Here is a 12,441-nt window from a genome sequence, read left to right on the forward strand (position 1 = left end):
AATTTGCATTCTCAGACCAGGAGATGCTACTGCTGCTTCTGCTCCCAGGACCACACCACGGGAACCACTCACTGCCCAGCAAACCCAGAGTAAGGCAAAATATCCAAATCCCTTCCAGCTGAACAAATTGAGTGCTTGCTGACCACCAGAGTCAATGACAAAGGAACTACGTTGGGGCTGAAAGACACGTAGATGTTCTCTACTGGACTGTCCCTGTAGGGTCAATAACTTTGCTTAGGCCCCTGAACTAAAATCAGCAGGAGTATGCCACATCTCTGCCAGCCTGTAGTTGCCTCAATAGCAAACCAAGAAAAAGACAAAAGTCAGATGGAAGCCATCAGCTACGAAGTCAGCTCCAGGATAAACACTGAGGTTAGATCTAGGGCTAAGCCAGAGGACCAGTGATGCTACTGAAAGCAAAGTTGCACGCTTAGGCCTTACAGGAGGAATAGTGATGCTCCCTTTACAATCCTCGAGATGAACACCCCCTGCACCTCCCAAAGCAAGTGCCTCCTGAGGGCTGTGGCATTTTCTTACCCACACAGGAGGCTGGCCGGCCGCTCCAGGCCTTGTTGTCCATACATGTGACGGTCCGCTCCCCTTTCAACGTGTATCCTGGTGAACAATAATACTCACACCGGGAGTTAAAGTAGGCACCATCTACACACTTAAACCCTCCATTCGCTGGCATGGCAAGGGTAGGACATCGCTTTTCTGAAAATGAGAAAATCAGATATTCAGCATTTCTTAGTTTTTGTCTATAGAGTTTCATTTCAGAGTCTAGAAACTCTGAAAGCATGAGGTGAAAAGTTAATTTAAATATAAGAAGGCCGGGCACAGTGGCTCATGCCTGTAACCCCAGCACTTTGGGAGGACGAGGCAGGCGGATCACCTGACTTCGGGAGTTCGAGACCAGCCTGACTAACATAGAGAAACCCCGTCTCTACTAAAAGTACAAAATTAGCCAGGTGTGGTGGCACATGCCTGTAATCCCAGCTACTCGGGAGGCTAAGGCAGAAGGATTGCTTGAACCCAGGAGGCAGAGGTTGTGGCGAGCCGAGACTGCACCATTGCACTCCAGCCTGGGCAACAAGAACAAAACTCTGTCTAAATAAATAAATAAATAAAACAAATGGAATTTAAGAAACAATGGATGGTTTTATGTCACACAGAAGAGACAAAGTTTCATGTCACACTGGCTTGGGTTGGCAACCCAGCTAAGCCACTATCTTAGGTTGAGCTCCCCAGAAGCAGATTCTGAGATACAGATTTATGTGCATGAGGTTTAGTAAGAAATTGGTCCCAGGGAGACTAGTGAGGGGGTGACGAAAGCAGAACAGGGAAGGGGAGAAAGCCAGGCAAGATGAGATCTCAGGCAGTCAGCAGCAGTCTGATCCCATAGGGAAGCTCTGGAGTGTGAATGACAGCTCATTCTGTCCTGCCCCCAGGCAAGGAAGCTGGGCTTTCATAATTCTTTATCAGTCAGACATTGGGCAGCTACAGGCTGCTCACAGGAGATGCTTTCTCTTGTGAAAAGGGAACGAGAGTGAGAGAGCGAGAGAGAGAGAGAGCGGGAGCAGTCCTCTGAAGGAGCAGTCTTCTGAATAAGGTTGAAGTTCCAAGTCTTTAAGAGCAAAGTACTCAGAAGCTGGGTACTGGATACACACAACTAGTAAAAGGCATCGAGGAGATCTGGGTAGAGCAGATCATCCACTACAGTCACCCAGTTGCAGAGTGCATAGTCCTGATGACATGGCTGCAGCCTTGAAACCTCAGTTTCCCTGACAATGAAGTTAACATAATGGCACCCATATTGATAGCGTTACTGTAAAAATCAAATGTATGTGAAATTCTTGGCAAACCGTAAGTGCTCAAAAAGTGGTGGCTGTTTTGAACACCAAAGACATCTAAAGTATGCTTCAACAATGCTGTACCACTTGCAATTTTCCAAATGAGGTATGACTTGTCATGAAGCTAAAAGCCAGCCCCTGAAACGCTGCTCCTCTAATCTTCTCCCCTGAGGCACACTCACTTTCATAAATAAGCATCACTTCTTCTGTGACTCTTTCCTGCCTCCCTAAGCCTCACTCCTTGGGAGAACACTTTTTTTTTTTTTTTTTTTTTTTTAAGAGACGGAGTCTCACTCTGTCGCCCAGGTTGGAGTGCAGTGGCGCAATCTCAGCTCACTACAACCTCCACCTCCCAGGTTCTAGCAATTCTCCTACCTCAGCCTCCTGAGTAGCTGGGATTACAGGCGCACGCCGCCTCACCCAGCTAATTTTTTGTATTTTAGTAGAGACGGGGTTTCACCGTGTTGCTCAGGCTGGTCTCGAACTCCTGAGCTCAGGCAACCCACCCGCCTCGGCCTCCCAAAGTGCTGGGATTACAGGCATGAGCCACCGCGCCCGGCCGGGAGAACACTTCTTTAATCTGCTACCACACGTCCCTGACTTTGTGCCGTTCTTGTACTTATCTCCCAGTTGACACCTCTGCCTTACTAAAGCCTCTTCATGGCAGGGCCCATGTGTGTCTTATTTGTTTCTAAATCCCCAACACCTCTTCAGGATCCAGCACTAGCTGAACAAATGTAACTCATTTTCTGAACAATGATCTTCTCTCCCCTTTTCTCAAACAGCTGATCATATCATTCTCTCCGAGAGGAGCCATCTCACTTCCACCATATCTTAGAATCCCCCTGGTGTCCCACTGCTCATAAGGAGAATTTTTCTCATCAATGTTCAGTGAAAATCCTCAATCGCAGAGCAAAAGAACTTTGGCTCTGGTCATCCCTGAGGACCCAACACAGAGCTGGCCTACTCACGTTTGCAGATGACCTTGTCAGACCATCGTTTGTTTGACTGGCAGATCAGTAGGGAAGAGCCATGCAGCTCGTAGCCTTTCTGGCAGCGAATGTCGCACCTGGCTCCCAGGGCTGTTTTGTAGTATCCTCCTTGAGGGGCCCTGCAGTACACATCCCCATACTTCACCTTGATGGGGGAGCACCACGGGGTATCTACAAGTAGCAGAAACAAAAGAGGAGATAAACACGAAATGACACTTTCAGAAAATGTGTCCCCTTACTCTTACTGTCCCAGGCTGGCTACATTCCAAATTTTGGACCTTCAGTTTAGTGCCCCATGTTTTCTTAGGTGTCTCCGGGTAGGGAGGTTATGATCACGGGACTAAGTGTCAGATATATCTGAGCATGAATCTGAGTTCCTCTATGACTGTGTGATCTCAGACAAGTTAGCTAACCTCTCTGAGTCAATATCTATACTTATGCCATAGTGCTGTTATAAGGACGAAATAAAAATTGCATATCAAGCATCTAGCATGGTACCTAGCATATAATATATGTTCAATAAATGCTTGTTCTTTTTAGTATTTCCCTTAAGTAGATACATAAGATTTTTTATTTTTATTTTTTAGATAAATAATTCTTTCAAGAACAATTGATGTCACACATAGCGGTGGGGATTCAATAATTGGTTAATTTGGATTTCGTCTGAGCTGTATGCACATTCTCTCTAAAATGTTGTAATACTGGCATTAATCTAAATGATGCTACAATTTCCAGGTGTTTCTAACAAGATATAAATTTGGCTTAAAGTCAAAGAACAATTGCTCTCCACAGAGAAGTGTCCCCAATTATGCTCCATTTACGTAACAGGGTGACACCCTCCCCAGATGGCAAAGTTGCAGGTGTTTTGATTTTGGTCTCATAGTTGCCCAAAGCACAGCTGGGATGAAATGAATAAATCAGAACCTCCCTGCTGTGCTTTTGAAATGTTCTCTTTGAGATCCATAAAATATAAGGGCAACACTAGCTCCTTGGTGGATAAGTTCCTACAGCAGCCACTGCCCCAATGTCCCACAATCGATGGGGAACAGTGAGGAGTTCCCTAAAGCCTGCCGGGCTCTCAATGCCATGAATAGGAGCCACTTCCCTGCAACTGCCTAGCTCATCACTCCAACCCAGCACCTGAGCTGTCAGTGAGTGAGGTAAGACCGCCATCATGTGGCCAAGAAAGAAGACAGACCCCGTTTTACTTTCCTAGGAATTCTCTTCTAAGGATATGCCTCCAACTGCTTCTCAGTTACAAAAACCAACAGTTCTGGCCACGTCTTATGCATAGACCACTGTTTTAGTTTTGCCTTCACATTTCCTTCAGCTAATACTTTCTCTCTTTTTTTTTTCTTTTTTAGAAACGGTCTCACTCTGTCACCCAGGCTGGAGTGTAGCGGCATGATCATTGCTCACTGCAGTCTCGGCCTCCTAGGCTCAAGTGATCCTCCTGTCTCAGCTTCCCAAGTAGCTGGAACTACAGGCACGCACCACCGTGCCTGGCCTGGCTAATACTTTCGTCATATAATGTTTTGCAGACAGCTGCAAGTGAGCCCTAAACTCAAGACTCAAGTAATCTTCCCTGGACTTTCTAGGTAAAAGTGATGTCCTAAAGGCTTAACCTAGAGCTGATTAAATTTGACCATGTGGATATAAACGTGTAGGAGCTCACACAAGGGCTAAAGAACTTCCTTGAATAAAGTTTCCCTCCTTTAAGGGTTTTAATATAATCTGTATGTACTACATATATTTGTGATATACAGTACTCCCCCTTTGCCCACGGGGGATATTGGATGCCTGAAGCCTTGGATAGTACCCAACGCTATATATACCATTTTTTTCTTATACAAACATACCTAGAGGATGAAGTTTAATTTATAAATTAGACATGGTAAAAGATGAACGACAACTAATAATAATATAGAACAATTATAACAATATACTGTAATGAAAGTTAGGTGAATGTACTGTCTCTCTCTCAAAATATCTAATATTTTTGGGCTGTGGTTGACTGAAGGTAAGTGGAACCTTGGAAAGTGAAACCGCAGATAAGGGGGAACTACTGTATGTATATATATGACATGCATACACATACATCACAAACTCACTCAATTAATATGAATATATGATGGTATTCCAAGCAAAAGAATCAAAAAGCCATGCTTGCCACATACCAGGAGCACCGTAAATGTTGGTTACATTTAATTTTCTTTATTTTACTTTAATTCAAAAACACTCTGTGCTGGACACTGTGCAGGGGCCTCAGGATCTAAAACTAAACCCTCACTTAATAATGGCTTGTCTCTAGCTTTTAAAATTAAAAAAAACTTGGGTGGGTGCAGTGGCTCACGCCTGTAATCCCAGCACTTTGGGAGGCCAAGGTGGGTGGATCACCTGAGGTTAGGAGTTCGAGACCAGCCTGGCCAACATAGTGAAACCCCTGTCTGTACTAAAAATGCAACATTAGCTGGGCGTGGTGGCGTGTGCCTGTAGTCCCAGCTACTCGGGAGGCTGAGGCAGGAGCATCGCCTGAACCTGGGAGGCAGATGTTACAGTGAGCCAAGATCACACCACTGCACTACAGCCTGGGTGACAGGGTGAGACTCCATCTCAAAAAATAATAATAATAATAAATAAAACTTAAATTTTATTGTATAAAGCATACAACATGACGCTTAGATATACATACTGAAATGACTGCTACCAGTAAGCAATTTAACTGACAACAGAAACAATGCCCTAAGAAAATTTATTCTTAAACATTCAGGGTAAGTTCTAGGGCAAGCACACATTTTGGCCATCTGGTCTACCTGTCACATTTGCAATGCTGTGAGGTGAGGATGGATGTGAAGAACAAGGGCCTGGGGGCACTAGGCAACCCCTGCTGTAGATGTGAAGGGTCATCTGTGCATGCATGTGTTTTAGGAAGATTTTTCAACAAGGGACTCAAAGAAAAAAAAATCTAAACCCATAAATAGTTAAGAAGTTTTATGAATTAGAACATTTCCTTACCGCAAACATCTGATTAACGTATTTGTGCTTTGCTTGATTGGTTAATTCCTGAGGCTATGGAGATAGAAACTATAGGTAGGAATGAATATTTGCATTCAGATGTCACAAAAAAATGTGGTATGTGATGGGAAGCACACCTGCACATAAGCACCTGGCACCGGTCATTATATTGGAAATATTGTTCACTTGTGTAGAAAACAACTGAAGGACATCTCCAGCCAAAAGCTGTCCAGTCCTACCCTGATTCTCCTGTATCTGAGACACATCACAACAAACAAGGGCCATGTCCTCATCCCAGGAATTAGGACAAATTTCCAGGGCAAAATGCCGCAGTGAAAGTTTGTTAACTTTTTTTTTTTTTTTTTTCAAATTCTTCCTCCACTGTAAGGGGAACTAGATTCAGAGAGAAAGCATCTCTAAATTTACCTTCATTTCTCCCAGGTTTCCCTAAGCTTCAGAGAAATGTTTCACCAGTAGAAATATTTGTGGACATACTTACCTGAGTCTGCACAGAAGGTTCTTGTTTAGGCTTTTTATACGTGCTGGGGAGTGGATTGCTGGGAATATGTAGAGATGGAGTTCTTTATCATTAAGTTTCATTTGAGCAACATACTTTAACATACCGTTTCAGGAGCCATGCTGGGCTCAGAAAGAGCACGATGAAATGAGCTTATGAAAATCAAGTTTTCTCCTTCCCCATTCATCTTAGTACATTATCAGCACTTGGTCCAGATTTGACCTTAGATGGTTTACTCTGGATGATTCTGGCTGTAATGTATGAATTAGGCTTGATTTTCACTTTCATCAGCTATAGCTGCCTTTGCAGAAGTGAGGACAGTAAAGAAATTTATGAGAATAAAATGACCATTAGGATGCTGAAAGACAGCATTTCAGAGATTTCCAATGCATTTTGTTTTATTTCCTTTTTTAAAAAAGGGAGCATATATATATATATATTTTTTTTTTTTCCTTGATAGATAATTAGAACTTAAATGTGTTGTCTGGTCACTTTATTACAATCTGTTCCGCAAGGCAAAAAGGAAAGTTCTCCTGGCACCAGCAGGTCCTCATTAGCACATAAGCAAAGCATTCACCTTTATATCTAGGGTGTGAATACCCGACTTCATCGTCTTCTAGTGGTGAGTCTCCCGATCCTACAATAAAAAAGAACAGAAACTGCAGCAAGAAAAGCCACATAGTATGGACGCATATTTCAAAGCATTGCTTTGCCACAGACCATGCAGGAGGTGCTATTAGAATGCAGAGCCAAGAGCAAAAGCTTCTGTGGCCATTCATGAAGGAACAAACAGGAGATCTCTCAGAGGGAAACTGGCTGAGCTGAGATTGCCAAAAAAACAAGCAAAATGAGCCTCAAACTGTTTTGGAATCACCATATGCCAAGTGAAATTCTGGAAGAGGGAAACAGAGAGAGTCAACTTCACTCTGAGAAGATGCCAATGTATATGAATCTCATGCCAGGGGAGATGCAATAAAATGTGTGCATCAGACACAGTCCACAGTTTCCCCAGCAGTCAAAGAAAACCCAGCAGAACTGGGTGTTTATGGTACCTGAAAACAGGTCCATCTTGTGAAATAAATTTAAATGCAAGATAAGGAGGTAAATCAAATGTCTTATCTTGACAAAAGAAACACAAAGTTGCTTCTATATACAGTATTTGTAGGAAATGAGGGCTGAAATAGACTATCTGTGTGCTTATTTAGAACCTCTCATGAACGTATGGCTTAAGTAAAATTTCTTTTTTTTTTTTTTTTTTTTGAGACGGAGTCTCACTCTGTTGCTAGGCTGGAGTGCAATGGTGTGATTTCGGCTCACTGCAACCTCCGCCTCTTGGGTTCAAGGGATTCTCCTGCCTCGGCCTCCTGAGTAGCTGGGATTACAGGCATGTGCCACCATGCCTGGCTAATTTTGTATTTTTAGTAGAGACGGGGTTTCTCCATGTTGGTCAGGCTGGTCTCGAACTCCCGACCTCAGATGATCTGCCCGCCTCGGCCTCACAAAGTGCTGGGATTACAGGCGTGAGCCACCGTGCCCAGCCAGTAAAATTTCTTGATGAGTGTTGCTACCAATAAAAACCACGGCCTCAGAGAGAACGTCTATGTATTATTTTAATTTAACTCATTTGCAAGCTGGAGCTGAATGGTTTTTAGAATATTAAATATTGAATTCCAGTGAGCAGTAAATCCTTAATCCTTGAAGTGGTAGTAGATGCCAAACTTCAAAACTGTTATCTTAAATTCAGAGAACTTCCCTCCAGACTTCACAGTCTAATCAATGACTCGAGTTAGCTCTGTCTTGGTCACGCATTTAGCTGTAGTTACTTGCCACCCTAACAGACAAGAACTTCCTCCACTGTGAGGTTATTCAAATCCCCATGCAGCTAATCAGTAATGGTCCCTGTTCCACTTGTGCTCTGGATGAGAGATGTAGAGTGTGGAAAGTGAAAGTGGAGAGGAGATGAGGGCTGGACTGTGTTCACTAGGAAAAGACCCACAACTACAGAAGCCCAATTCTGTATTTTCCTTTGCAGCAGATTTCCTCACCTTGTCTCTGCACACCCAGATGTGTACAAAATTACAAACTATTCATTATCGCATATGAAAAAATGAGCACTGGAACCAGGCACAGTGGCTCATGCCTGTAATCTCAGAAACTAGGGAGGCTGAGGTGGGAGAATTACTTGAGCCCAGGAGTTCAAAAAACAGTCTGGATAACATAGTGAGAACCCATCTCAAAAACAAAACAAAACAAAAAACAACGAAAACCAAGAAAGCTACCTAACAACGTGAATCAAAGGCCTATGCTCAAACCCTTTGATCAAGTCATTCCACTTCTAGGAATCTACCCGAGGAAATAGTTGAACTGCATGTCTGCATGTGAACCTTCAATCATCCAAATTAAAAAAAAAAAAATCCAGATACATGAGCAGCAAGCTTTCTCCCCCCGCCCAGCCCTCCAACACACATATACACACATACATACATTTTGCCCTCAGTTGTCATCCTGGTTAACTTGTCTACAGCATTTACAGCATTTAGTATGAATGACTACCCATTCATTTCATGAAGCTCTCTTCTGCAGTGGCTTCCAAATGACAACAGTTTCCCGATTTTCTTCCTCCTTTCTAAACAGACTCTCTGGACAGCACATCTAGATCAGCCTGCCATTTGGATATAAGTACTTCCCAGGAGTCCAGTATTGGTCCTTTACATATCTCCAGACTATTTTCCTGGGCCATCTCACTCCCGTACTTGCCTCAAACCACTCCCCATGTACTGATGACAAATCCATTGTTTCTAGCCTTGAACTGTCTCCTAAAAGTCAGGCTAGAATCTTCAACTGTTGCCTGGATATCTCCATACTCGCACTCAGCCTGCTCAAAACCAGATTCCTTTTCTTATCACCAAATCTGTGCATCCCCCAGTGTTTCCCATTTCAGCAAATAACCATCTTCCAGCTAGTCTGCCACATGGAAAATCTCAGCCTTTATTTCTTCTATCTTCTTCATCTACCACATTCTAAGATAGGAATTAATTTAAATATCCAACTACAAGAAGTGGTCAATCATATTATGATCCATTCATAACATAATAATGTTCATTTTGAAGAGGTTTCTTAGCATGGGAAAATATTATAGAATGCTGAATGAATAAAGAACGAAGCATAACCCCCAAAATGCAAAAATGGATTAAGAAAGATTTTAAAATATGGCAAAGCTCATTTGTGAGAACAACAATATGGATGAATAAAACTAAAATAATATTGTGAGCAAAGTTGGTCCCAGAAGACTATATACTATATATATGACTCCCTTTTTATAAAGTTCAAAAACTTCTAACACTAAATTGTTGGGAAACACAAAGATATGTACGGTAATTTTTAACAAAGCAAGGAGATCTCTTACCCTTTCCTAATCTTCTCTTCTTGAACAACTGAGTTCTAAGGCCTTTAGAGCAAGGCAGACATCTGTACCAGAAAGGACAGGGAGGCATGGTAGGCCAGAGCAGAATGTCAGAGCCCAAACAGGGCATAGAGGGAAAACAGGGGCAAAGAGAGAATGCACATGGGCAGATAGCCCGGCAGGGGAATCACAGATGAGTAAGATAAGGAGGGCTTGCACATGGGTAAGGCGGAAGAAAGCCTGGCATTGGGTTGAAAAGTACAGGTTCTAGATTCCCTTATCCCTAGGTTGTGAAAGGGTCTACTTTTAGTGATTTGGAAGGAATCAAAAGGAAGGAACTCTTTTCTACAGTTGTGCATGCAGAAAATAGGCTTCAGCAGATGCGAGTGTTGTCAACTGTGTCCACCGTCCCCTCATCAGCTTTGTGTGGTAAGGAGGATGGTGATGTTGGCAGTGGTGATAGTCACAGCAGCAACAGTTTCCTAGCCTGAGTGATAGGAGGAGTTTCCGGCATCTAGACTGAAGTCATGGTGCCATTTGACCTTTAATGCAGACTTCTTGACTTCCATTGCTCCAGCCCTTCCAATTTTGTGAGTACCTTATTTCCTGCATTAAATCCTTTTTTGCGTAAAATACCTAGAGAGGATTGTTTCCTATATTAAACCTAACAGATATTTAAGCAAACCAATTAAGAAATGAATATATGGTTTTATAGCTTTCTCTTAGTAACTGGACACTACCCTAACACAGGGCACACTGCTTTCTACCCACAAGTCTTCTGTAGATAAGAGAGGGGACTTTTATGTGAACATAGATGAGTAAAGAGGAAAAAAGAAAAAAAAAACCTGCTAGAGTCAAACTTACTCTTTTTCCAAATTGGTCTATCTACTAAGCTAAATGCAATCTGATTTCTGTGCAATTGAATTCACATGGGAAAGGAAATAACACAAACTAAGTGCCTATGATATGTGTACTATGCTAGGCAATTTCTATGCACTATCTCATTAAATCTATACAAGAACACTGGCCAGTTGGTACTATTTTAGATTTATCAATAGGGAAACCAAGTCTCTAAGGTCTTTACTTGTCCAAAGTTATGCAGCTAGTAAGTGGTAAATCAGGGATTCGAATCCTGTCTGTCTGGCCTTCAAATCTATCATTCTTTTTTCACTAGGCCTTACTGCCTTCTGCTCCTATAATTTCAACGAAATGCGATATCTGGCTTTGGGATCACTGATAGGCAAACAGCAAATGGCTTCTTCAGTAGTATGAGAACAAGTATGCCAAGAGTGGGTCCCACAGAAGCAAAATGAAGAATCCACGTGTAGCAGAAGCTGCTGGTTGCCTGTCCAGCAGCCATTCTCCCCTTCCTTCTTACTAAAAGATCACAGGTTGTGTTCAGCAGCAATGTGTCCCTCCCCAAACGATGAACCATGATGACTCTAAGTCAAAAAATTAATTCCCCTTTGCCAGGAATTGCTCCAGGGATAAGCATGTAACCCAATATTGGACAATGGCAAGTAAAACGAAGTCTGCTTAGGGGCGGGGGGAGGGAGCTTATGGGAAAGATTTTTCTCCCTGATCAAAGAGAAAACTGCACAAGGAGAAGACTTTTTCCCTCTTTTCTCCGTTTCAGCTTTGGGGGCTATTGTGTAAGGATAAACGTCTGAAGCTGGTGCAGCCATTTTGCAACCACAAGGTAAGATGTCACAGGACTAAAGATTTTCAGTGGAGGATGGCAAAGTGGATAGATAAAAAGAACCCAGGATCTTGGATGATGTCACTAGACTACAACATCAACCTTAGACATCTTACCTCCACAATTCTTGTTAGGTCAACAATAAATATCCTTTCAATTTAAGCCACTGTGAGTAGCATTGTTTGTTACTTGCAACTGTATGCATCTAAACTGACATACAAATGAATGAAAACTTTCCTGCATATTCTTGATAGATTTTTTTTTTGAGACAGGGTCTCGCTCTGTTGCCCAGCGGGGAGTGTAGTGGTGTGATCCCGGCTTACTGCAGTCTCCGTCTCCTGGGTCCAAGAGATTCTCGTGCCTCAGCCTACTGAGTAGCTGGAATTACAAGTATGCACCACCACGCTCAGCTAATTTTTGTATTTTTACTAGAGACAGGGTTTCACCATGTTGGCCAGGCTGGTCTCGAACTAGTGACCTCAAGTGATCTGCCCGCCTGGGCCTCCCAAAGTGCTGGGATTACAGGCATGAGCCACTGCTCTCAGCCTTGATAGATGTTTTTTAAGTGAAAAGAAAATAAATGGGTATTAGCTGCCACTCTCAGAAAATTTCTAGTTTATTTTCAGCCTGAGCTCATATATTAACTTCTATAAAAATATGATGACTAGTCTGCAAAATAGACACCCTGAAAGATACAATAAGCTCAAAGACAGACTCACTTATGTTCAGTAGACTGTACTTACTAAAGCAGCAGAGGAGCTTTATGTATATTGGGGAAAGATTTTCCCCACCATTAAAATTTTTCAAAAGGAAGAAAAATAGAGAAAGAAGTTGGGGAGGAGGGGAGAAGGGAGGTTTCCTAGTAAACTTTCCTTTATTTACAAAAGGCTATCCCTCTAGAATTCTGCTCATTGAGGTTTTATTATGACATAACTATTAATCAGTCTACATATGGTTCAGATTAC

The 12,441-nt window shown here is 42.5% G+C and overlaps 1 protein-coding gene across 3 annotated transcripts in view; it reads right to left on the reverse strand.

Annotated features, from left to right (window-relative positions):
* SRPX (sushi repeat containing protein X-linked) overlaps nucleotides 1-12,441 on the reverse strand; it is an 87,241-nt gene that overhangs the window by 39,084 nt on the left and 35,716 nt on the right. For all 3 annotated transcript variants that reach the window (XM_032756719.2, XM_032756720.2, XM_032756718.2), the window contains exons 2-4: nucleotides 6,952-7,011; nucleotides 2,822-3,013; nucleotides 538-714 (exon numbers count right to left, since the gene is read on the reverse strand). In XM_032756719.2, the coding sequence (XP_032612610.1) occupies nucleotides 538-714; nucleotides 2,822-3,013; nucleotides 6,952-7,011 (429 nt within the window). The remainder of the gene's footprint in view (nucleotides 1-537; nucleotides 715-2,821; nucleotides 3,014-6,951; nucleotides 7,012-12,441) is intronic.

Source organism: Hylobates moloch, unplaced genomic scaffold (genome assembly GCF_009828535.3).
Source record: "Hylobates moloch isolate HMO894 unplaced genomic scaffold, HMol_V3 SCAFFOLD_7, whole genome shotgun sequence".
In the NCBI taxonomy this organism is placed as follows: domain Eukaryota; kingdom Metazoa; phylum Chordata; class Mammalia; order Primates; family Hylobatidae; genus Hylobates; species Hylobates moloch.